At 41.4% G+C, this 27337-nt stretch overlaps 1 protein-coding gene across 3 annotated transcripts in view; it reads left to right on the forward strand.

Annotated features, from left to right (window-relative positions):
* Nucleotides 1-9066: 9066 nt before the first annotated feature.
* col14a1a (collagen, type XIV, alpha 1a) overlaps nucleotides 9067-27337 on the forward strand; it is a 133863-nt gene continuing 115592 nt past the window's right edge. For 2 of the 3 annotated variants that reach the window (XM_034612058.1, XM_034612059.1), the window contains exons 1-3: nucleotides 9067-9313; nucleotides 10906-11021; nucleotides 21985-22101. In XM_034612058.1, the coding sequence (XP_034467949.1) occupies nucleotides 10928-11021; nucleotides 21985-22101 (211 nt within the window). In that variant the 5' untranslated portion in view covers nucleotides 9067-9313; nucleotides 10906-10927. The remainder of the gene's footprint in view (nucleotides 9314-10905; nucleotides 11022-21984; nucleotides 22102-27337) is intronic. The other variant, XM_034612060.1, reaches the window with a different exon arrangement.

Below are 27337 nucleotides of genomic sequence, written 5' to 3' on the forward strand. Positions count from 1 at the left end.
TCAGTTTGTAATTTCTCAGTTTCTGTGAGTGGAAAATGATCTGCTTAACGGGTTTGGTGATTCTCAGAGAGGAGACGGGAGAATCTTGCATGACTTTCCGAGGTCTGAGTGATGCAGGAGCGACACACGTTCCCCTGCACTCTGTCTAGAAATGCGTCTTGTGTGTTGTTGTGGATTGTCGAAGGAGCTCTGTGTGGTTGTGTTTGGCTGAAACGGGTTCACAGACTGCACATTTGCCTTAAGATCTTGTTTTGCTGCTAATCACAGTTGGTGGTCATCTCATCTCTTGCTCTGTTTCCAGCTCTGTTTTCTCTGACTTTGTGTATTAAAAAAAAACTATCAGGTGATCTATGGACAATCAGTGTTTTACGGACACCAACTTTTAAATGACACACACTGGTTTCAAAAGCAACGGTGACGGATTGTATTTCATCAGCCTCCTCTTCATCGGGGTGTCAGTTTTACTCACCTCATTCAACTACAGGGATTTTTTTCTTCTTTATGCTCACATCATGAGGTCGGAGTGAGAGGGCGAACATTTTCACAACAGGCACAGCTGCGTGTTTCTTTCTTTTTTCTTCGCTATCAGAGTTTGAATGTTGGTTTTAAGACTATTATAAGACGCCTGTTGAAGCTCATTCTGATGTTCTAATGTATTAAACAGTTAATCAAGTGTTTGATAAAAATGGATCTGATTCTTCTCTGTGTTTGTGGTTTCATCTTCAGACATGTTCGAATTCTTTTCACTTGATGATCGACTCGAGTCAGACTCACATTTAGTGACACTGCAGTGACTAATGTGTAGTAATCACACAAAAGCAGATATTTTATATATACATAGAAATAAATAGGAATTTCACAGTTTGGGGTCTGTCTGTATCCCGGTAGAATAGAAAGTCTTTTAAAGTTCTTTAGATTTTTAAATTGCATTACTGGATTTTTTTTTTTACGAGTGTCGTAGAAATACGGTTTCAGAAAAGACTTTTATTTCTTAAATTATTCATTATTTGAAAAAGGATAATTTACATGAATCAAGATTCATACAATACAAATTGGATTTTAATGCATTTAGCTGAAAGGCTATTTAGCTGTTGACAGGCATCCTGCAGTGTAAAAAAAAAAAGTTATATTACAAAAGGGACAATAGTTAAAGGTTTACTACATTGTTGTTGAAAATTGTATCGTCCTGGTAAAATACAGTACAAGATCAGAGATGCCCATGTTGGTTCTCAACATTTCTTAGCACTACATTAAATGATTTAACCATTTAGATCTGATGTCGACCATAACATGTGGCAAGGGGTTACAAGTGCACACATTCATTTGAAGGGGATTCAAGCCAGAAGGGTGGGTGGGGGTGTACTGACCTATAGGACATGATTATGAAAATATGCAGTACAAGGTAAATGCCTGAAACATTAAACTAATCACTGCATGTCACAGGTTAACACACAGTCTCATCTGTGAGCACACGCCTGATTTTCCTTCCCCAGAACATGGTTCTTTTCTGCTTTTCTTAGATGCACTTCTAAACATTACCAGCAGGGGGTAGTGTAATACTATGTACTCCAAAACACAAATGTTTTATCCTGATTTCCACATCTGTCATTTTCAGACTATGTATATGATTTTAATTTTATTCAGGGACAACATACATTATTTATTTCAGATTAAGAAATGCGTACAAAAATCTTTTATCAAAATAAAAAAATCGAATAACATATCTCCAATCTGTTATAGTGATAAAGCACTTAGCAGATACCAGATAAAAATTGATTTATGTTGAACTACATCTCATTTCGTAGTAACACTGAGTCCCTCACAGAGGTTACACCAGTATCTGCTTCTGTATCTCTCCCTTCTGCACCCTTTTATCTTCCAGGACAGATACACTAACTAGAACAGGCCTTATCAGATGAGACCATCACTACCTTCCATCCACTTATCCGTCCTTTTTATTCATCTGTCCTCCACACATCCAGCGATTTGCTCAGAAACTAACCTCCACGTTACCTCCGTTCATTCAACTATCCATCCAGTCCTGTGTGTGTGTCTCTGCTCAATACACAGAGTTGTGTATTAGAAGGCCACGCACACACACACACACACAGAAACCGGAGACCGACAGCCTGCGGGATGTTTCTGCTCCAGGGTAGGATCAAAAAGAAAAAGAGATGAGGGTATAACGTTCAAATGTTTAAACCTTCAGTTATTCAACCATTAAACATGTGTTTAGGAAATAGGAAACATTACTCTAAATACAATTTGCACTGATTACACAGTTTCAAATTCAATTATTTAAAGGACAAATATGTTGCAACAGAGATTAGGTTTTAGGAGGATTTGTGAGCATTTTTAATAGTGAATTGTGTTCTGTTCACGAGGCCTCAGAGAGTAATGTGTTGATACAACGTGCTGTACCTCGGTGCATACAGATCCACAGTCACACTGCCAAAGTTAGCGAGTCCAATTCCAACTGGGGCCAACACAGTAAAAATGTACGCCTGGGATGAAAGTGCTCACCGAGTGGCATATATAATAAGATCATATTAAGGTTTGAAAAGCCCAGTTGGTCCAATTAAAGCAACAGCGATGCAGGCAGCCTAAGCCAGGATCAAGTAATTAGTACACATAAAAAATCTCTCTCATGACGGTGACAGCAGCCAGAATAAGAGAGTTACAGAGAAATATAAGGGACGTTGAGAGGAGTTGTTGAGAGGTTGTGCTGTGGTTTCTCACAGTGTTAAACAAGGACAGTAAAACCCTACTCGTTTCTATCCTCACTCTACTCTTTACATCAATGTTTCTCTGTGATTAAATGTGTTAGAATTGTGCTCAGGGCCAAAAGTGATTTTTAAAATACTAATAATACAAATCAGAAAACCCCCTATGAAGTATAAAAAACAAAAACATATTTGTTTCTATTGGCACAAGAAAGGCCTCTTTGTTTCCACTGATGTGATATGAAACATACTGTAGGTATAGGTGTGAACAGTACTTATACTTTAAGTTAATTTATTTCGTTCAATTTAATTAAGTTGATTCAGTTTGATAATATCTACTCAGTTTAATTAAGTTGACATAATAAATAAATAAATTTATTCTATTGTATATATATATAGATGGCCAGGTGGTGTTGGTATGGTTTCAATATTATAATATTTCTAAATCATGTTTCCAAAGATTCTCATATTTTATATCATGAAAGAGCAAATATGTAATACCAGAGAAATGAAACCAGATGAACACACTATTCTTTCAAGTTTAATTAGCTTTTCTGACACAGAGCGCCAATAAGTATGACTACTGCCTTGATTAAATAAAGGTGATCAGAGTTATCACATGTGGGAAATGAGGAGCTTCTTTTTGTTTAAAGAAAAGACAGACACAGCTGAAGAAAAGGAATGTCTCAAAGCTTATTCAGTTTGATGGACTGAACGCCTGTGAGGCATGATTACAGAGTTCTCAAGTGAATTGTCTCCTGTCCGCCACTTCCTTCCCCACAGGCGAGGAGCTCAGGACAAGTCACAGCAAGCAGAAACGTTAGCCACCTGCCAAATGCTTCTTGGTCTGTTGCTGCCAGCTCTGTGAATTTGGCTGTAGCCACGCTGGCAGGACTACACCTTTGTTCAATGAGCATTTCTTCTTTAAAACTTATTTTACCGACTAAATGGTGAAATAGTCAGAATACATTTGATATTGTATGGGTAATGGCAAGGCTGTTTTTAAGGACTTGTTGGGATGCAGGCCATGAGCGAGGGAACTCAAATTTACTTCTTTAACTTTAGCTTCATTGGATATGCAGTGACCTCACATACTGGCCCATACTGGGATGATGAACATAAACAAGACATGAAACATGGCATACAGTCTACAGCCATGCTTGTAGCTCTGTAGAGTCCTATAGACTATATAGATGGATGACATGAGGGCTCCCCAAAAGCCTCTCAATTGCCACCTGGTGGCTGGCTGCAGTAAAGGTCACAAATCCGGCCTCCTCCATGTTAGTGAATGGAACATGGAAAGTCTAAGTACAAGTGAAATACATATTTTCTTTACGAGGTTTTCTGTCATTGATGTAGTTTTTAGCACACATGTTTGTCCAAGTGTTCATTTTTCTATTTGATGCTAGAAGAACACAGTGAAACTTCATGATTAATAGCTGAGACTGACTCGTGATTGGTGGATAGGACCTCCATCCCTGATTGTTACTACTTTCCTCCAAACGCAGACGATGGCAGTGTCCATATCCGGAAAATCTCTGCTTCATTTCTGAATAATGAGAGGATTTGGAGAGGTGTAGTGCACCTTTATGTACAGTCTATGTCTTAGAAACTAGGATGATTTGAGCTAAATGCTAATATCAGCATGTTAACATCATCACAACAATGATGCTAACATGCTAATGATTTGCAGGTTAATATCTTCAGCATCTAAGTTTGGTTTTGATAACTAGTGCGAAAGGCTGATGGGAATGGAACAAAATTGGCTGACCATGTCTCTTAGCATGGCTAGAAATCCCCACTGTGCACTCCAGTGAACCCACTGTGCATGTCAGAGATACCTTGAGTCTTGAGTACTCTACCTGCCTGTGGCCTTGAATGAGTTTCTACATAAATAACAATATTTACTGCAATAAATCCTCTCGACATCCAGGCTTCCCTCCTTGAAAAGCTGCATAATGTACCTTGACCTTAAGAGGTGTATGGTTTGTGGCACTCTGGGAACGGCAGACCTGGTCGAGATGACAAGCCGGCTAATAACTGTGACTAGTTGGACTAATCATAGGCTGCGGTCACTTCAGTCCACTTCAGGTCTCACATTAACCTGCTGCTTGTTATTATCACAGAACTCAAGAACTGTGTTTGTCCAGCAGGGAAAAAAAGGTTGAAATTCACAGCATGAGCCGTTTGTTTCGCGCGTCTCGGTTCGATGCGCACGCCCTTGTATCTGTCAACTCTATTTGAACTTTATCCAGGTCCTTTACTTGAGCTTACAAGACAAACAAACCATGTTTCTTCTGCTGGTTTAAACGCAGCTCATTGTATGTGTGAATGACACGGTGATCTGGGCTGTCTGTCACTGTGGCAGAGTGGTAAACTCCACGCCTGGGGTTATCTCTACATCATAAAAATGTAGGGCAGGGGGCTGCTGGTTTGTGTGTGTTTGTGTGTGTGTGTGTGTGTGTGTAAAAACAAAAGGAACTGAACGGAAAGTGGGAGAGGTCTTTGTTTAAATGTAATATTTAGTGTGTTTGCACATTGCAGACTTCTTTGACACTGTGTGTGTGTGTGTGTGCACGTGCGATTAGGAATGTCTGAGAGGAAATCTGCAGAGGGGTCAGACAGTCCAAAAGATTACCAAGCAGTTTGAAATGTGTCTGACCTGACACATAGAATGCAAAAAAGGTAAAACTCAGTTTATTCAATGCTGCAGTTTTATCATAATTATATCATAGCGTCACACTTGATGTCTTACAGTAAACAGTCATCTTTTACCCACTTCAAACTTAAACATGCGTCTAAGCACCAATGAGGGGGTTCCTGTTTCCTGGGTGAAATCCTCTGCTAGCCAGGGAACAATGCTTTTACCAACAATGGCGGCTTGTTAATTATAGGAAGCTGGAGGAAATACAAGAGGCTGCGGTGGAGTTTGATCATTTATATTATTGCAATATGTGGGTCCAGTATAAACAAGGAGCATTAAAGACCAGTGGAAAAGGCTGCTTATCACCAAAAGATGTCAGCAATTTCAGGAAAACAACACTGCTGCTGTGTTCTCGAAAAACAACTAGGAAAAAACTTGATGTGCATACATATTTAATATAAAAAAAAGAGAAATTGTGTTTTGTGTGGATAACACTTCCCAAACCTTCTCAGTGTCAGGCAGAGTATAATTGGCTGTCAAAGTCTTTACCTTTTATCCATACTGTGATGCCACTAAGTCTCCCGGAGCTGCACCATCCAGGTTTTACAAGTGTGAAATCTGTCGCACATCACCTCCACGCACAGACACAGCTGATCTGAACCGCACACATTTTTCCAACCCCTGATCTACTTCACCTAAACTTTCCAGGCTTGTATGCAGAGAGGATGCAGGACGTCTGTGCAGAGTTTTGTTTGCACATCCGATGTATTTACTTCTACGAAACTGTTCTGAGGTGTGACATCATACACATCTCATCCCAATCTTACCTGCATGGCCTCCAGGGAAGAAGACAACCTCCAATAAACAGATTTATGTTGCGGTGCAGTGACTTCGAAAACTTTGTGAAGCTTCACAGTTGGACCATATGGCGCTGAGCTAAATGACCCGCGAATCAACTCTACCATGTGACTGATGCATTTATGCAGCAGAGCCACAGTAGGAAAGGACAGGTACGCAGGAGGAGGGAGAACAGATTAGGATCTAGGTGAATAAAGGGACCGGCAAAGAGGAGAACAGAGAGAAGACATCAATAGAAATTAAGAGATGACAATGAAAAACTAAACGGGAACATGCAGGAAGGATAACACCTTGGTTCATCCACAGGACTGATCTTTGGGCATGTTGGCCTTTTAGTCCCTTGAGAGCAGCTGTCAATCATAATCCGCCAAGGTCTGCAGCGACACAGAATAAAAAGTAAAATTTATTCATGTGTTGAATCATCAAGCAAATTATTTTTAATATATCCTGCAGTTTCAGCCGTGCACTCTCCCACAGGGAGCATAACTAACTGAGTTTAACATGGATAACACAGTTGCCGCTTACATTGGGACTTCAAGTTTCTTCCACCTCATTTGACCATGTGAATACAGGTGAGTAAAAGCCAGGATCTTTGATTTCATCTATTAAGACACTTTGTCTACAGCAATGCTAGAACTTCTGTAGGCTGTATTCAGGCTCAGCACTAAATGTTAGCATGCTCATGTTAAATAAGGTCAAGGAAATTAACAAAGTTATCTTGAAATAAATATGTGGACCATATGTCATCCAACAGATATGCAGTAGGGTCAAAACCACAATTGCTAAACCTCAAAGTCAGGGGTCACCACAGTCATCAGGAGTGATCCCCAGGGCACCAGGATTATCTGTACCAAATTTCATGGCAATCCATCCAATTATTTGCTGAGATATTTCACCAAAAACAAACAAGAATGATGGAACTAGATGAAATGCGATGGAATAACCGAGGCCATTTGGCCCCATTGTTAATGCAGGGGCTTTCAACATCAGTCTCATAGTTGTTCAGATGATTTTGTCCAAAATAAAAGTGGTGGAATTAAAACGTAATGTTGCTCTGCACTCTGCAGTGTCCACATGGTGGGGAAATTATATTTTGAGATATTAACTGCATGACTGTGCAAACATGGTGCAGCTCAGGAAGATATTCTCAACATTTAATCATGTGTAGGGGCTGGACAATAAATAAAAAGTATAAATTTCAGTTATTAGGAATTTCTTACTGACTAAAATGTCCTTGGATTGCATTTTTCAATACATAAACTGAAAATAGCTGCACAGTGACAGACTGCTCTAATTAAACAGGACAAATGTATGAGAAGAGAAGCAAAATGAGAAAGGAAATGCATGAAGTGACAGATACAGATATGATTATATTGCCCAGACCTGGTCATTTATCTTGATACGGATTTGAAGTCTGCCTGTGGTGTATTTGTTTAGTGTGTGGTCTGATGTGTGCAGCCGAATAGATGAAGGAGAAAGAGGATGACAGACGGACAGGAAGGGAGGAAGAGGCTGAAGGAAAAAAGAGGAGGAAGGAGGTGGACGGAGAATCCTTATCCCCTTGATTATAGTGTTTATGGCATCTGGACATTTGTTTGGCCAAGGCGTGTGTGTGTGTATGCGTGTGTCTGGGTGTGTGTCTGTGTGTAGTGCCCCGGGGACACACCTGGAGTGCAGCTATTCGGTGTTTCAGCTCAGCCACTGGCACATTTCACCAGCCTCTGTTTCTCATGATGCTCATTCTTCACCCCCTCAGGGCAAGTCACAAAGTCTCTTTAACAGCAGAGGAGCTGAGAATATAAACAGGATTACAAAGTGAACTCTCTTTTCTCAGCCTGGTAGAAGAAGTGCTGCTGTTGAACAATCCGTTGTAAAGCTTGTTTTAGTCCATACTTAGAGAACAGTTCTGTCATTTTGTCGTGGGGAGTTGATGACAAGATCGATATCTCTTTCCCATTGGTCCACTAGCCTCAATAAGAAGCTACAGCTGTTAGCTTAGCATAGCCTAAAGAATGGAAACGGAGAAACTGCTAGTCTCTTTCACTTACATAAAACCAATTACCATTTCTGTACTTGGGTTTAAGATACATAATGTGAGTCTAAGAGAAGCTGGCAAAACTGCCGGTGGAGTTTTTCAAGTTTTTTTTTTTTTTTTTAGTAAGCAAGCTTAAATGTCCGCTACCGGAAGTAGCAATGCTCGCGTACACCTTGCGCTTACGTTTGAACTATCCCTTTAAATAATTTTGTAAAACATACGATGAGAGATTATAAGACCTCTACCAATGTTATATCAGTCCGTTAAAGATGATACTGTGGCTAAGAGATGGCTAGCTAAGATTAGCATAAAGTGATCTCTTGTGCTTCCATCAGTGAGTCCCCTATGTGGGCACTTTTTACAACTGCACACTGTGGACTTGAATTGTTGCACTTGTCTTTACAACTTGTCAGATTGTTTCTTTTGTAACTTCAATTTAGAGCTGTGTCATGTGCCTTTAACATCAGAGAGCAGCAGCGCACGTTCAGACACCTGCTCCTAAAGCCTTTTCCTCTCTAAAAATCAATACCACCAAAGAAAAAAAAAGAGAGAGTTTCATCAATGACCAGGTGGCTCCTCTGCAGCCACAGATTTCACACATGTCCCGCTAGTGTCGTCCTTATCGCGGAGGTGCACATCGAGGGGCCCCACAGGGGACTGGAGCCGAAATGAAAGCTGCAGGTTGGTAGCGGAGGTTTTTACGCAGCGTCACTGGCGCGCGTTTCCACGTCGTCTCTCTCTCCCACCCCCCCCTCTCTCTCTCTCTCCCTCTCCCTCTCCCTCTCTCTGAGATGAGCCCGGGCGAAGGGAAAAGGGTTGGGACAAGAAGGAGGAATAGCTGGAGGGAGGGATGAATGAATAACGAGGAGAAAAACACCCACTCCGGACTGACCGAATTGTATCCGGTGAGAGAAAGAAGGAGAGGAGGAGAGAGGGACCCTTTGGAAGCAACAGCAGCAGCAGCAGCAGAAGCAGCAGCAGCAGCAGTGTTTGGTATTCACGGGATTTTCCTCTGGGGGATAAGAAGACGCTTTTGAATTGATGCCCGGAGAGGTATGAAAGACCATTTCATCCATGGTGCGTGTGTTTGAGTCGCCCTCAGGTGCGCGGCGCTGCGCCGTCTGGTCGCGGCGAGTTCATTTGAATGAATCTGATAGTTTGACCCAAACGTGGCTTTTAGGAAACTGGATTAAAAACGAGTCAGCGGCACTTTGAAGTCCTCCCTGAAGACGAATGTTGGCTGCGGTCAGGGAATCAAACTTGTGCCGTCTCGCCAGCAGGTGGGAAAGAAATCGTTTAGGAAATAAAACAAATGTTGATTTGATTGGGTTAAAGAAATAATAGTGTATTTGCCTTAAGCTTTTTAAAAAATATATGTTAAAACAGTGTTCACGTGTGCGTGCGCGTGGTACTGTGCTGACATTGATTTCATTCCAGTGTGCGTAAAACTGAATTCCACAAACAGCCTTCAGGAGTGTGTATTTACACTTATTCTAATGAGGGCGACGTCTTGACCCTGCTCTTCATTAACACACGTACAGTTTGTAAAGTTGCCCTTTGCACTGCAACAATGAGAACAATCCAGCAAACTGAGGAAAAGGAGAAACTTTTGGCTTCATGCGAGTTATGTTTTTCCGTGAGGATCACAGGATCTTTCAAGAACCCTCATTTGTGTAAGGTCTATTGCATTTTTATTTGTATGTGCATCTGTATTATAGGGAGACTAATTATATCTTTTGAATCCCTTTCATTTCCCTCTTCATATCCTCTGAGCCTGATCCTGTTTTTTAGTATTATGTGCTTATTAATATGCACTGTCATTTTTCTGGCCTTTTGACACCGTCTGAATGGAAAGGAGCTGCCTGTTCTTTCAACTTCCACCGCCGGGCTCTGCCTCCACATCAGCGGATGATTCAATTTTCAATCAACTTTTATTTGTTGCACACGCTGCTTTTATTCATAGGACTCTACAGCAAGTTGTGTGTGTGTGTGTGTGTGTGTGTGTGTGTTTTCTCAGGAGTGAAATGATAAGATTCATAATGATTAGGAGACTCGAGGAGAGGGGGGACAAGAGGGTCAGGAGAGGAGGAGAGGGAGGGGATGTGGTGGAGAGGGTGCAGGCAAGAAGGAGTGAGGGGTGAAAGGAGGAGATGAGATGGGGGAGAAGAGGAGATGAGGTGTCATGTTTGCTGTTGTGGTCGGACAATGGCACTTGTCATGAAATGTTCCTTCTCTGCACCGTCAATCAAACTTCTACTTTTCCTGCCTGTGTCACTCCTTCTCTCCTCTCCTCTCCTCTCCTCTCCTCTCCTCTCCTCTCAAACAAAGTCCTCCACTGTTTCTCGCGCTTGGCCCGCTCTGTGTAGGCGTGAGGCTGGACCACTGCTCTGTGGTCAGTCTAGACTGTTGGGCTGCTGCTTTGTAATTGTATCAAAGTGGATATTATAGACAAGAGTAACTGATTCCAGATCAGCGCCCTGGGGCCATGTGGACAAGGTGGGTCCCTCTCCACCCACGGAGCCTCTCTGCAGCTGAATGGCATTCCTGGTGTTTCTGTCACTGAAGTCCTTTCTTTCTTCTCTGTTGCTCACATTTCATTTATTTTTCTTCATTTTCTCAGCGTGCTCTCTCGTCTCTCTGTGCAGGTCTAGACTACTGGTTGTGAGGATGTTGTCAGCAGGGCGGATCAGGTGGTGTTTGTGGTCTCCACTGGTGCTACTGGCCCTAGTTTCCAATTTCCCCAGTCAGGCACAGGGTCAAGGTAAGATGTTTTTTTCTCCTCTTAAATCTTTTCTTTCTCCTCGCTTCTTACCCTTTCATCCCACTCCCCCTTCTCTCTCCCTCCTCCTCATCCACCCCATTCGACTATATTTTGCCTCTAGGTCTTCCTCCACGTCCCACCTTGGCCATCCAGTCTCCTCCCATCTGTTCCCTCCATCACCTCTCTGTCCCTCCTTCCCTCAAGCCTCACCTCCCCGACCCCCTCCATCTCCATATCCTTCTCCCTCCCCTCACCTGACCTCTCTCTCTCTCTCTGCCATCCCCACATCACTCCTTCCTCTGTCTTCTCTCTTTGATGTGCAGGCAAAATCTAATCAGATTAAACCACGCTCACCTATCATATCACCTCCATATCATTATGCCATTTCACCGCGGCGGCACGGCAATGCTCGGGACCCTGCCAATGCTGCCATGCTCCAGAGGGGTTTTGATAGATGTGTCGCCATGTGTTGTAGCTGTGCGCTTCAAGCTGGGATGATTCGCTGCACAATTTGCTGCACAACTTAAAACGCTCCAGTGTTCTTTTGCAATCAACCTCACATCAGCAAACCTGGTTTAATCAAACTGAGCCGCATCAAAAAGTTGATTGCTGACTGTTTTGTACAATTTTCTTTTTTGGGTCAAAGGTATCAAAACACTAACAAGATACACATATCTGACCTGAGTTATCTGTATGTTAATATGTCCTATTGTGGCTATATTAGCATCACTTCATATGTGGGCATTCTGAATGAGACTTGTCATCTTTTTCTAATATCTTTTAATGAGTCACTTTATTGGCTTCAGACCTAAAAAAACCAAACTACGATCACATCTTTCCTTCATCAAGGAGTTCAGGGGATTTACGTGATGGGTGTTGTATGTTATTATTTGAGATGTTTTGATACTGATACCAGCATCGGAAATGGCTCCCATGCTGCCAAAAATGCCAGGTCGGGCATCGGCGAGTACACAAATCTATGTACTGATCCAATTCCGCGTATATTAGTTTCGCCCGGATAAAACTGCAATTTTCTTTTCCAGGAAATCTTTTCTTCTTCAAGTTGTGTTATTAGAGCAGCGAAGAATAAGTGATTTCCAGTTGTGTGTTGATTCATGCTGAAAGGTCTCACGTAGTAAAAAGGCAACATTCATTTTGTTTTCATTTTGTTTTTTATAAACTGTGGGTGCAATTTAACAGCTATTTAAGGGAAGTGATTATTGTGTAGTCCTACATTTATTTATTTGTGTTACAGTTATAATTTTACTTTTGGCCGACAGAATAACTGGATAATACAAGTTTTATTAAAGTTATCCTGAGGCAGGACAAACAACAATGATAACATTCATCACTACTGTACAGCACAAATCTGTTTATATAAACACATTATATAAGTTAACAGGACGGGAAGAATGGTATCTTAACATTATATATTTCAACAGAGTGAATCCCAGAGATGTTTTCTGACTCCTAAAACTGCAGTGTACCGTGTGTGTGTGTGTGTGTGTGTGTGTGTGTGTGTGTGTGTGTGTGTGTGTGTGTGTGTGTGTGTGTGTGTGTGTGTGTTGTTGACCATGAGTTGACATGATAGCATGTGTTTGCTACTCGCAGCCAATGAAGAGCAGAGGTACTTATCTGGATAGAGATCATATGAAAATGACCCAGAGGGACACTTGAACATTTAGCTGACCCTGCTTTGTGCATGCATATGTGCGCGTGTGTGCATATGTGTGTGCGCGCGTGTGTGTAGCTCACATTCCTTCCAGGGTGTGGAGTTAGAGGAGCAGCAGTGGCAAGTCTTGGTTAAAGGAGCACAACACAGAGAAATAAATAAAGATTTTTCCCCCTGTCTGAAGTTGTTTAGAATCAATAGCCCACACATGACAGCTGCCTTTATTGATCTGTTTCTACACCTAAATTAAAAGTTGAGAGAGTTTCTGTCCTATTAATAATTTATTTTATCATAGTGAGGTTTTATAGGTTAGTTTTTGTTTCATTCCCATTTTACTTTAAATTATGGAGCTGCTTTGTGTTTCTTTATTGATTGCTTGGAAATGAAAATAGGGTTTTTACTATTTTCTTCTCTTCCACCCAACCCCCTTTGAGTTGACACTCTTTGCTTTTCCTCTTGTCTTTCCATCTACACTTTCAACCTCTTCTCGCTCTGTTTCTCTTCAGTCATCTCATCTCCTGTTTCCTCCCTTATGCTTTTCACTCCGAGAGGTTTTTATTCCACTTCTCACGAGCAGATCTGCAGGTCGTGTTTGTCATCGCACGCAGACAGAAAGGAGAGCAGAGACAGAAGTGTTACAGCATAAATTAGACTGGGATTTGAGCCCAGTGAATCACTGCAGAACATGGAAGACCTCCCAGACACTACGGGAGCATGCCCGGCTCAATCCCCTTCATTAGGGAGCATGTGATAGCCATTAATTTTTGCCCGTCCCGTCCCCCGTAAGCTGCAACATCTGGTCCTAGGGGATTTGTGCTTAAGGATTAGTGTGTGTTCTACCCATTGAGGTTGTTTGTATATACAACACAAATGTCTGGATATCATCAGGAACTCCCACTACAAAAGAGTGGGCGCGTCCAGGAAGAGTTTTCCTCACTGCAAGCAAATGATCTGGACAAACAAACCATGTTGTGAGATGTTTTTAGTAGCAGAATATTTCATTCATTCTCAAGAGATTATTTTTGTCTTTATTACACATAACTTTTTTTGTGTTAAGGATAAACTGTGACTGAATTCACTTCTACACACTGACATTTTTAATGTAGAAGTGGAATTTTCGTGAAACTACCAAAATCATGTGGCAGTGCATAAATTGAAATACTTTAAATTTAGTCTTTAGTATCTTTATATGCTGCACATTTACTTTTCTAAACATGTTGAAAAGGAAATGATACTTCTGTTGCATTAAAGGGCAACATTTTTGTTCTAGTTTTCTTCAATGAACAAGATTCATCGTATCCCATCACAAACTTTAAGTTCAGAAAATGCTTCAGGTTCACCATCGCGTTCTGGCCTCACGTCCTTGTCAATTTGATCTGCTCTGATACTGTTCTGCATGCAGAACCTGAGCAGTACACAAAACAGTGTATTGTTGTTGCTGGCTTTCTTTCACTGGTTGTACAATTTGGCCTTAAAAAAAGCCCTGAGAGGGGAAATGCAGATTTTGTCCTCTGCTCGGCCCTCAGAGGGTGCGTGCAGTGACCTGGGAGTTGTGTGTTGCTGTTTCCAGCGCAGTAGTGACAGAAGCAGGAGAGATGGAGGAAATATACCAGATGGTGGATGTTTGCCGCTGTTGAATCAAAACTCTGACCTCATTGACAAGCAAAAAGAAAAACTGTCAAACTTTTTCTGTTTGCATGTTCAGCCCTTGTTCCCTGGACCAATCAGTTAGTCATTGCAAAGATGCGGAATTTGTGTGAATAGTTTTGTGTTAGTGTGTAAGTGTGTGTGTCTGTGCTTACTGTTATGGAAGTTATCTGGAAGCTGGTGAAAGGGGAACTCAGGCAGCAGCTGATGTCTTATGCAGAAGATTTTAATTTAGACTTGATGCATCAAGGAGACCAGAAGGTGGAACAATACACAAACGCTAACAGAGTAACATGAGCAATTGTCCCCCCCAAGTCTGGAGATGTCTCCCACAGCATCCCAGTATATCTTCCTCTACTCACCCATTCCAACAGCACACCCATGAATGGCTAGAATTGCTGTCACTCTCTATGTTACATGTAGGTGTTCACATCCTATTGGATAGTTAAGCCTAAAGCATGCATTCAGAAATCACATTGGGTCCTCACGTCTTGCCATTGGTGAAATACACAAAAGAGTTGAAGTGGGTGAGAGTTGAAGTTGGTGCCTCTCTGTCTGGAGCATCTGAGTTAGATATGAAAGTCGCTAAGCGTAGACACTACAATGCATTGTTGGTTGGCCCTTTATCTATCACCTGACCTGTGGTACTGCTTAAAGAGAGAATGGAGTATCTGTGGAATTTGGACAGGCACTATTCTCCTGTACAGATATAAGATATAAGTTCATCGTTAGTTGTTTTGTTGATTGGCTGACGGCGTAGGTCAATACCACGTTTCAGGAGACATTACAACATTGAGAGGACATTTACAAAGATCTTGCACTTGTTGTGTTTGTGTGTGTTTATACACGTGTGTTAGGATGCGTCTGTGTGTTTGTGTGGTGTGAATGTGAGCCTTGACGACTGCCAGGTGAATTAGTATGAGTGAGTGTTGGCCAGTAATTTCAGATTTAATGAACAGGGAGAGAAGCCAATGATGAGAAATCATTTATTTATAAACAAAAGAGAGGATGAGATGGAACAACCTGTTTTGAATTTAAAAACAGCTAAATTATCCAAACCTCCACCGCCGTCACCTCAGCCCGCTGCCGCTGCTGCTGTTGATGCTAATCCAGCTTGTCATAATCATCAGCCACTTTGGACTAAATGGAGCATTGAATCGTGGGAGATGTGATGCGCAGGAGGCTCTCTAATTTTGCCCCTTGTTATTGTCGGAGCACATGGTTAAAGGTCTGTCATCGGAAATAAACAAATATTTACTTTAATTAATGGGAACATGGGCTAATAATGACTTTTGAAAATAATTCTCTTGAGGGCTTGGAAGGATTAATAAAGCATCACTCTGGATAATTCTGTTCACTTTGCACGCGTTTGCCAAATGACACATGAGTGTCACAGTGTGGGCAATAGTGAGTATCAGGTAAAACAGTTAGAGAACCACACAGACAAGCCTGCAAGTGCAATACTTTGCAGAGCTTGAAGTGACTCAGGATTGATACCATGGAACAAGGGTGTGAAGTGCGTCTTATTTTTCCTGAAGAAAATCTGCCTTAAGGCTCATTTATGCTCAACAGTCAAAACGGAGCAGTACCCCCAAAAATCATGGGGGGCAGTGGATCCAATAGTTAAAGGGAGATGTGCATAGGCATGAGGAAGACATTTTAACTATAGCAGAAGTTTTTAAGGAGAGACGGAACTACAGGCCTTTTTCTGAAGAGCTACATCATTACAACATCCTCCACTGTTGCTATGTTAATTCTTGTCAGAAACCTTTGACTCTGCACTGGCCTCTAGTGGATGGGTTGCTTAACAACCCTGCCAATGCTAGTAGCCACGTGGACAGTGACGGTTACATTGTAAAGGCAGCAGAAACAAGCCCCTAGTGGTTAAAAAAGTAATTTGTTTAAAATACAACTAAACTTCTCACTTTGTTAAAGAAAGTGAAAGAAAAACATCCTTTATCCGTCCACAACATTTCATGAAAATCTGTTTTGTCGTTTTTCAGTAATCCCGCACAAGCACATGAACAATGAAAACTTAACCTCCTTGTGGTGGAGGTAATAATCAGACTTTCTGTTCAATCACTATACATCTAAGTCAAACTCATCTCTGGACATTGGACAGGATACATTGAGTATATTGTATTTTGAGACTATTGCTCCTTTCACCCACTTTTAAACATGTTCCACCAGAGAGTTGCAATACGCATGGTCAACAATCTGGGTATTCATTTTAATAATGTCTTCATTTACTCCAGAGAACAGTCTGACTAACCTCTGGGCTTGTTCAAAACTGCTCGTGTTTCTTGCTTTGTTGAAGTCATGTTGCTTTTAAACACGAGAGTCAATAATTTAGTGTTTAATTATAATTAATTTGTCTTTAACTTGGCCAGTGTAATGATATCATGAATAATAGGAGAGACAGACAACACTGAAACAACTCAATTACAGGAGTTATCCTTTAAATTCACCTCGTATTGACTAGCCAGTATATTAGCTGTGACCTAGACCTTGAAATGGTGTGTGTGTGTGTTAGACTAACAGACGCTGGCAGTCGATATTTCATTCTTGTTCGATGTCAATCATCTCCTGCAGAATTAGTGGAGGATTTTATGGTGATATTTTCTGGCTGGCAAGCATGAAAAATATGGGGATGAGGGATCATCCAGCGCGCTCAATATTCAGTGAGTCCTTAAGAGAGATTTCACACAGACACACATACACACACACACACATACACACACACACACACACACACACACACACACACACACACACACACACACACACACACACACACACACACATACACACACACACACACACACACACACTCACACTCACACTCACACTCACACACACACACACACACACATTCACACAATGCAGCAGAGAGATAAGTGTTGGAAAAAAAGGCATCGCTTACAAAGGTAAAGCGATAAAAGACAGAACAAGGTGTTGAGCCACCAAAGGACGACGGGAGTACGGGCTGCACAGTAGAGGAGAAGATATAGGATAAAAGAACAGAAGTGGAGACAAGGGAGGAGGAGAGGAGGGGAGGGAGGAGAGAGTTTAAACCCAAGGACAAGAAGAAGAGATGTAATAAAAGAGAGGAGTGTTGCATGAGAGCGGCAGAGGAGATAAAAAAGAGCGGAGAGGTGGAACGAAAAAAAAGAGTGGATTTGGGTTAAGTGCTACCTCGGTGAGCAGAATAGTTCTTGTACAGACAAGACTCCGACCACATCAAACGACACGTGCTGCTGCGCTGAATAGGCACCACAAAGGCACACACACACGCACACGCACACACACTTCCCTCATCTCCCTCATGTACAGTATGGCAGCTATCTTGTAGTGACAGTAGTTGTCATACATAAATCCTGAGTATTAGTGAAGCTGTGGAGTCAGTATTGGGTTAATCTGGAGAGAAGAGGGGGGGGGGGGGGGGTGCAAGGAATTAAAATGAAGGGTGAGGAAGAGGAGAGGAGACAAAGAGATGTACGGTAAAAGGAGGAGAAATGGATGAAAAGATGGGGATGACCCAAAGAAGAATAAAGCAGGTTAAAGAGAGGTGGGATAGAGAGAGAAGCAAAAAGGCAAAAAAAGACAGAAAGCTCAGAGAAGACAAGCGGAATGAAGCGGAACGGAAACGCTGAATTTGAGAGATTGTTGAGCAAAGAAAGAGGAAGAATAAAGAAAAAGTGAGAAGGGAGGAGGAAGAGGAGCGGGATGGTGAGCCAGATCAGGATGTGGAGAGATAAAGAAGAAGAAGAGACTGGAGGGGATGGGAGGGGATGGAGAGACGAGATGAAGTAAAGCGGAGGATTGGACAGTGAACATCATCACTGAGGAGTTCCAGATCGCTTTCACTGCTGCTAATCCCGGGAAGAGGCATCCCCTCTCAAACCGAGGCGTCAAACTGTGCCCGTATTGCTTTAACCCAGTTAATTCCTGTTCAGACTAAAAGACTTTTCTGGTTCACACTCCCCCACAGAGTCAGGACTTAGACCCCTTGAATGAAGGGTCTGGCTGCTTGAGGAGAGCATGTTTTAAATATCATTAGAGAAGGGATTTCTACAATTTCCTTGTTCTCGTGGTGGCTCAGACTATTTACTGGAGCTTGAATTTGTTGCTATAGCAGTCCTCTTGAAAGTTCTGCCAAATGGCTGGTGCTTCATTTACTGCCTGGCAGGGAGCTTGTGCGAGGAGCTCACTGACTCCGGCGGTGTAACTCTTTCAGATAGATGGCTCTGGGTGGTGCGTGATAGAGTATTATGCTACATACGTGGATATATACTCTGTATGTTCAGGGCAAAGTTTAAGCAATCTTCTCATGGTCTCTACAGTATTTCCATAGAGTGTTTTACGTCAAATGTGTTTCACAAAAGCATCTTGGCATCTAGATTCAGTGTGTGCGTGTGAAATGTTGAGCTCTTGGATGATATTTATGCCTGTATGGTGGTAAACAAGAACAGACGTGGTGGTTAGTGAAATGTAATTTATATCTAAGACCCTTGTGTTCCGTGAGCCTCCACAGCTATTGGAGCTATTATGTCCATATTCATTAATCATGGTCCCTGTCTCTGGAAAAGCCTACAGCTCACAGACCTTGACGTGTATTTATAGAAAGAAAGAGAGTCATAGTTGGCCATTCATTTTTACATCATTTTTTTATTATGAATCAGTCGGTGTGTGCATGTGTGTGTGCATGTGTGTGCATGTGTGTGCGTGTTCATTGAAATGCAAAGCAAAGATCGAGGTACTGGGTCCAATTTTCCCCCTGTTATTAGCAGCCCCGTCTGCCAACTCAATTCACATACTATCAAGCACACGCTCAATGATACCGGAGCAATAATCTACCCGAGGTACACACACGGCTGAAATTATTCATAGATTCGTATTGTGCAGTGTAATTAGACCGTTTCATCCTATGCATTTTGAGCATTTGACATCTGGCACGGTGTGACTACTTAAGGAAACGAGCGAGCAGAATTGGAAAACGGTGAAAGCGCTGCACAGCGTGTCTCTGCAAATCAATCAAACAGCTTCAGATGATCTGATGATGAAAAGTCCGAGAAGTCGTCCTCGTTTGGAAACTGGAGACTCAATTCTGTTTTTCACTTTTGTGGCCTCTGCTATAAAACTGAAGCCAAGACATAAACTGGTGAGGTGATAAAATTACAACATTTTATGGATGTTTGGAAATAAAGTCATGGTCGATTTAATTAAACTGAATATTTAAGTTGTATTTAAACATACTAGAACTTTGATTATACTAAAACTAGAGCAAGTCTACATTTTATTTTATTATACACTTAAATCTACTTAAATTTTTACTAACTTTTGTTTCTCCAAAAGAACCTAAAAAGAAATGTCACCTAGTTAACACACTGGGTGAAGGACCAACTTAAACAATAAAGTGATGGCTCCGAGTAGAGCACATGCTAACAGTCCCTTTAAATTCAATAAACTCAACACAATCATAGACATCAGTTCCCTAAATATGCCTGATGTTTTTCATCCAGATCCATCAATTGTTATCTGGGAAATGGGTGAAAATCTTGCAGTGTTCAAGAAAGTGAAAACAATTCCTGATCCGCCTTCTGATCTGCATCCACACCAAACTTTACTGGCTTCTTTTTTGGCCCATGTCCCATCCGTCAACTAACTTTCATGGAAATCCGTTTTGTTGTTTTGCGTAATCCTGCTAACTCACAGACAAACACCAGTGTCTGTCATTTGTGGTAATTAACCAACCGAATTTCCCATTGAGAGTGAGCGAGTGAAAATCCTGCAGAGTACAACTCAGGTTTGTCAACATCATATCACTTATTTTTTCTGTAGTTACTTTTCTCCTTAAGCGCCTGATGTACAGAGTCTTTACATGTCTGCACTCACTAACCTACAGAGCAGCGTCTGTGTCTGTAGACTGAACGATCTATAATGGGGGTCAGTTTCTCACGTCTGAGGTCCTTTCAAGTTTATTCTTACAGGGATTATTGTCATTACAACGTGTATCTCATTATTCTTACTCCCTCAGCACTTAAAAGCACAGGGTTTTACTCTGTTTCTCCACTTAGAGATTTCCACAAATTCTTTCTGCGGCTGAAATGCATCCGGTGGGGGAAATTAATCAGAACTTGTCAGGTTTTCTTAGAGACGCTCCATTTTTAAGACGATGGATTGAGCTCAAAATGATTATAGAGTAACTGCGATTTATTTAAAACCCATTCAGTTTATTATCCATTGCAAAGTATGAAAAAACCCCAAATAAATGCACCAGTCTCCAAATCTTTTGAGGCTACTTCATGGCTCCGAAGTCAGATCCCTACTGACCACATTTAGTTTGACATACGAGTGCTGACAGGTAAAGAAGCTCTACACTGGCAGTGTCACCAGTGTCGTCGCTCATGGATGACATAATGGTGTCCGCTCCCTTGTAGAAACTCTGTAGAAACATAATATAAATTAGTAGATTGTGTTGAACTCCTTGCAGATAAACTAACAATATAGCAGAACGGTGAAATGGTGATATGTGTCACAGACATAAAATTTATGCCGGTGACTGTTGTTCTCATCTGAGGTGAATGTGTAGTATTCCACAATACTACATCGTGGTCTCTCTCTCTTTCTGTGTTGCCGCTGTCCATTCTTTTCTTTACTTGTCTGTCTTATTGTCTGTAGATTAAAAAGTCAAATTCTCTTCTTCTTCTTCTTCTTGTGTTTGTAAGAAGCCACAGACTGCACAAACACACAGAGAATGGCTGCTGTCACCATTTTTATGTTTTCTCTGACAGAGGGCTGGAAAGTACACAAAGCCTCCCGAGGACACAACTCGGCAACATTTATTTATTCCATAGACTGTATATATAAAGATGGACAACATGTCTCCCCGTCCTCCCATTATCCAGAAATGAAGCTAAAATATCCTGGATACAAACGCTGCCATCTTGCACATTTGAAGCCAGAGTCTGTGCAGCAGCGCCTATCAAGGTCCCACTGATACATAACCTCGACCAATCACATGTCAGGCTCAGCTGTCAATCATGACATGTCATCCTGTTTTGTATGGATAATTGATTAATTAATTAATTAATTAATTAATAGAAATTGATACGCTTTGGCTCACTTTTGGGAGCATCATGTCTTATATACAATCTATGGTTTAATATGTATGGATAAGATATACACACATACACAGGCAAAAATTACCTAACTACTCTTCACTGTTTATTACAGAAATTTGAATCATCCTTGTATGAACCTTCTGTATGTTATGAAGAGAATTTGACTGGAAGTAGTTTAACCTTAATGTTTTATTTTTTGTTTTTTATCTGAAGCAGATTGAACATGAGCTTTGTGCCACACTGACCTTCTCTATGTGTCGCTCTCATGGTCGTGGCAACTTCAATTTTGAAATTCACTCATCTCTCTCAGTCTTTCTGTCCCTCTCTCAATTAATTTCCTCAAGTTGAGTTTGTGATTCTCGGTGTGTCTGGGTTTCACATAAATACTGACAATGTGTGTTTATTGGTGGCCGGGACATTTTCAATTAAAATCATCTCCTCCTGTCAGTATGCACATTTATTTCCAATCATCTCCTCACTTTATTGAAGCTGATTTAAAATGTGCTTGTATGTTTTTCAGTTCCAGCCCCGAGGAGGCTGCGTTTCAAAGTGCTGAGCTCAAGCAAACTCCTTGTTTCATGGAGGGAGCCCAAAGGAGACTTTGACAGCTATCTGTTCCTCTACAGCAGTATACCAGGTAGGAGGATTTTTCTGCACGGATACACACACACACACACACACACACACACACACACACACACACACACACACACCACACACACACACACACACACACACACACACACACACACACACACACACACTCTGAAAAGAAGGGTGAGTTGAAGTAGAGTGAGTGACTTTTTTGGGGGAAGCATCTCATTATGACTTGGGTTTTCTGTCTGTCAGGAGGGATTATGTAATTTACTTCTTATCAAAGCTCCTATGAAGGGATTTCGCTCTCGAGAGATATGGAGGACTCAAAGTTTGTCCTGCACCTCTGCCAAGTTTGAGACAAAGGAATGTTTTTGCTGTGCACCTGGAGCCTGTCAGCAGATCTGAAAATGGGTCTGACAGGAACACAGAACAGTAGGAGCTAGACACTGATTCTCTTGATAGGGTTCAAACCGGGACAGCAGCAGCAACATTAGTCATTCATTCAGAATCAAACAATTATTACTGTACGGCGTTGTAGCCACGAAGGACGCCGTGCCTATATCCTGCATCTGTCAGGAGCGGATCATTGGACAGACACGGGGCATGACCTTGTCTCTCCGTGTAGTCAGTAATCACCCTAATCACCGCTGACATCTCCTTCATCATGTTATCACAGCGCACCTACTTTCACAGTCATGCATCTCCCCTTACATCAGTTCCTACTGCTGCACCGCTGCTTGCATTTGTTCCAGATTAGTGCTGCGCTGTGCTGCAGACAATTCTTTTGCTGGCGTTGTAAAAATGAATAAGTGGGACTGAATAAGCTTTCAGTAACATAAAACTCGTTTTTTCGCAAACAACCCTTTGCGACAACCGTCTGGCCAGACAATTTCCTGGTGCCTCTGACAATTGAAAAGAGAACAAAAACTATAATTTACAGCCACTTCCTCAGAAATTCACTGCATCCTTACTAGGACACCTGCCCTGTGACCTGATGTTTAGTCAGGTCTGCCCGCTGAGTCGGAGGAAGTGAGTGACAGGCACAGTAAAGCTTGTTTTAGATGACAAAAGGTGCTGTCAGAGTGGCAGCTAACCTTTCGTTCAACATAATGTTCTTTTTCTCCTCAGAGGTTTTGTTAAAAAATAGGGAACAGCTTAAGTAAGGATTCAGCTTTAGGTCAAAGCGAATATGACTCACAGTTTTGGGTTCTTTTTTTACACCCTGGGTCAATTTCTTCCTCATCTTCAGCTCGTATACAAAGTAACCCATCTTTTATTGCAGCATTAGCCTGTGTTCCTGTGTCCAGTTTATGGCAGTGCATGCATTAATATAAAATAAGTACTTATTGAATTTATGTTCAGTAGCCTGCCAATAGTTCTGAACTGAAATTCAAATCGTGTGGGTTGTGTCTGAGTGTACTTGCATATTTGTGTTAGTTAAGAAGACCAGATGTCTATATTACTCTTTTAAATCTCAGTGGACATGAGCCAAACCCAACCCTTTTTTTACTCTACGCAACTGCAACTTATTGTTACCATGTTTCTGCAACTTTGTGGTTGCATAAAAATTGGTTTCAAGCGCTGGAAGATAAAAGAAGTGGTGTGGAAATCAGTTGTGATTTCTGAGGTTTAAAATAGACCGTAGAACTTACAGCAGCAGTTGTACAGCATATAGGGGGGGGGGGGGGAATCTACATGACACAGTTGAAGCACGTTGGGGTTGTTGTGCAAAGTCTGTCTGAAAATTGGCGAATATATTTCATCATAATATAAAAATCTTTTTACATATCACATATTTAGCTTTGTGTGAACACATTTTACTTTGCCCTATCTTTAACATGTAAAATGTAGTCAGCCAATACACAGAATAATGTCCTGTCGCCCCAATAGCTTGGGAAACCAGGTCTATTCAATTAAGATCATTTGATTTAACAGTTACAGTCAATCTCAGATGGATCCTCAAAACAAAAAATACAACAACACAACAAAATTGACACTTTTGAGCTTCGAAAAAACAAATACATCTGTGTAGATTCAGTGATGCTTGGACTTCAGATAAGATTTAACAAGTTAATTTAAACAAAACAAGTAAACACATAAATGATCAAATATAGAATAAGGAAATGAAATATCCTTTAAACCACTTTTAATCCAGGGTCACAGAAAATTGATCTAACACTGTATATATTCAATTCAATCATAACATGATTGAAGTTTGGGGGCTGCCTGCATGTGTACAGCTTACTCACAGACTCACCCACTACACAAATTCACAGATTTGATTGGCTGAGAGGCATCACGTGAGATGATTTACAATGCATGCAATTGGTCTGAGTTTCCTGGGCCACTAAACCACCAGTACAGCAATGGCTAGAAGAGCTGCGCAGGTTAAAATAGAAACACCCTTTCAAAAATGGACAAATTGACTCACTGATTTATTGGTTATAGGTCCAGGTCTGTCTGGGTGCGGTGTTATGCCAGACTTCCAAAAAGTGATTGTTCTTCAGCGGAAAGCTGACTTTCATGAGTTGGTTTACCGCCTTAAATATATATTAATCTTGTAAAAAGGACTGGACCCGCTTCAATTTAGGGAACAACTTAAAATAAAAGAGTCATAAGGATAATTGCAAGGAGATAATTGCTTTCTTTTCATTTATGACCCATCTGCAAATCATGATAATTACAGTCTCGTTTCCAAAGGATATTAGACCTAAACTACCAAACACATTGGAAACAAATGTATTGCCTATAATCAAGGAGTCTATATATCATGACTGATTACACTCTAAACTGCCAACACTTCTTTGTGATTGTTAATTCCACAAAGAAATAGGTTTACTTGCCTCTGCCTGCTGCACCACCACGCACCCGAGCACTATGGAGATTTCTGTGTTGATGTAAAAGGGTCTGAGCGGAGAATCGTTAACTCATCTGAAAGTCCGGAACAAATTTTCCGCACATACTCTGGAGGTCATGTCTAAACGGTTGTATTCAGCTGATGAAACTGAAATTGCAGAAGCTGTTATTCCCAAAACGGTCACAAGGAACATAAGATTCCCTTCCACACTCAAAAACAAATGAGCTGCACCAGGGCTGATTCTAGGATCAGACTTTTAGGGGTGCTCCGCCCCCATGAGAATGTGACATGTATATTTGCGTACTCCCTTCTCTCTGATTTCAGTAGAACTGGCTTTCTGTATCTGCTCTACAACATTGCAGTGTGACAGACTCTCATTGTAGCTGTTCCAGCAAACTATACTGTCAGTGCCTTTCTCCAATTCTTCACCCCACCATTCACATATACCTCCTCTCTAAGATTTTTACCAAATACCCGGCAAGCAAAGCAGCAAGACACATTTTCCTGAGAGGAGTTTTCCAGCCATTTTAAAGCTCTGGAACAGTTTTGTTTGGAAGGATCTTTTTGGGGTTTCCAAACTGATTGTGTGGGACAGCTGTAACTGTTTTGGACCTGTGTCCTTATCCCCTAAATCAAAAAGTAATTTTGAGCGCTCTCTGCTTCAGCTTGGTGGCTAGCTCCCTTTCTGTCTCTTCATTTGTCTCTCTGGTCTGTCCTCTCACTCTCTCATCTTTTATGGAAGATTTGGTTCAGGTTTACAAGAGGAAAAACGTCAAGGATGAGGAATAACTAGCTGTTTTGGTAAATGTACATTGGACTAACCGACCAACAGGTGTTACTCCTATAACAGATGTGATATTACAGTTGAGGCAGGTTCTTCACCGCTAGAAGGATGTTTTGTGAATCATAACGACAAAGCTGATGTCATATCATTAGTTTGACTCTGAAAATAGTGAAAGTAAACATGGAAAGACTGAGGAGTGTAGCTGATAATAACACGTGGTGGCCCAGGTAGGACACAAGGCCGACACTGGGAAGGATTATAATCAGTTTTGTTTCTGAGACTACATTATAAGTCACATTGGGTTCGTGTTTGTTTTAGATTATGATTATTGGTCTACGCCATTTTTTGGCAGTATTTTTTGCTCTCGCCTTTAATGCATTTGGCCACGATATTGATGAACATCATGGCTGATGGTTCTACCAGGCCTGTTCTGCATCTGTGATGAAGCATTCTTGTGATGCAGGAGAAGCCATGAAATTCCTGCCAACCTTTAATTATTTACTCTGGGTTAAAACGATTCTGACAACAGCTCGGAAAACAAGTACAGGATCAGTTGTATGCTGTAATCGTCCAAAAAATCTGCTTAATTAAACTTAATATGGAGAAAGATGATGATTTTAATGAGCTTTCCACAACTGAGTCATTCTGCATGTGAGCAGTTCATCATGGAAACAAATGTGATCAACAGTAATGTTGTTTGAGCTCAAGTCCTTCGAAACGGGAAATTTAATTTATCAGCCTCAACCACTTTAAAGGAGTAGTTCATAAAAAATATAAAAATAAGTCTCCAATCCTAAATTTGGTACCCTCCAACAGAAATGTGCTTTAAGAGGAGTTTAGTATAATCGTTACATTTTTTAATAAACTGAATTAGACTGTGGTGGTTACTGATCTTCTCAGGGGCTGGTAGGGGTATTTAAAGCTATGCTACTGTACTGTTGGTTAGAGGTTTGTAAGAATGAGCTGTGCACTTGTCATGCTGTGACAAAGTAAATGTCAGTCGTGGTATTTGACAGTGGCTTGGTTCACCTGCACACACTGAGGTTCCAGTTGGCGGTGTGAGCTCTGATTCATGCTTTTACCCCACCTGACCTGGCATCCCCTTCAGTAGGATTTATCTCCTGTCTCCTAGAAGCGGTGTTAGTCATCACCCTGCAGGGACAGACGACACACACACACACACGCACGCACGCACGCACGCACGCACGCACGCACGCACACACACACACACACACACACACACACACACACACACACACACACACACTATATTGATGTCCCAATTGATTGCAGGGTCACAATTAAAATGGGGTGATAAAGTAACTTGTTGGCCTGATGGGGATTAACTGCATAGGAAAGACACACACACACACACACACACACACACACACACACACACACACACACACACACACACACACACACACACACACACACACACACACACACACACACACACACACACAAATAGTTTCAGTTAGTCGTGCTGATTCAGAATCAACCACTAAATTACACAATTAAAAACAATTTTGATTCATTATACTTGTAAACATTTAAATACTTTTTCTTTTTCACAATGTGGTGTTGCTACTTTTACTTTTGTAAAGGACGTTTTCAGAAGACTTCTGAATGTGG

The sequence above is a fragment of the Hippoglossus hippoglossus genome, chromosome 16 (genome assembly GCF_009819705.1).
Source record: "Hippoglossus hippoglossus isolate fHipHip1 chromosome 16, fHipHip1.pri, whole genome shotgun sequence".
NCBI lineage: Eukaryota > Metazoa > Chordata > Actinopteri > Pleuronectiformes > Pleuronectidae > Hippoglossus > Hippoglossus hippoglossus.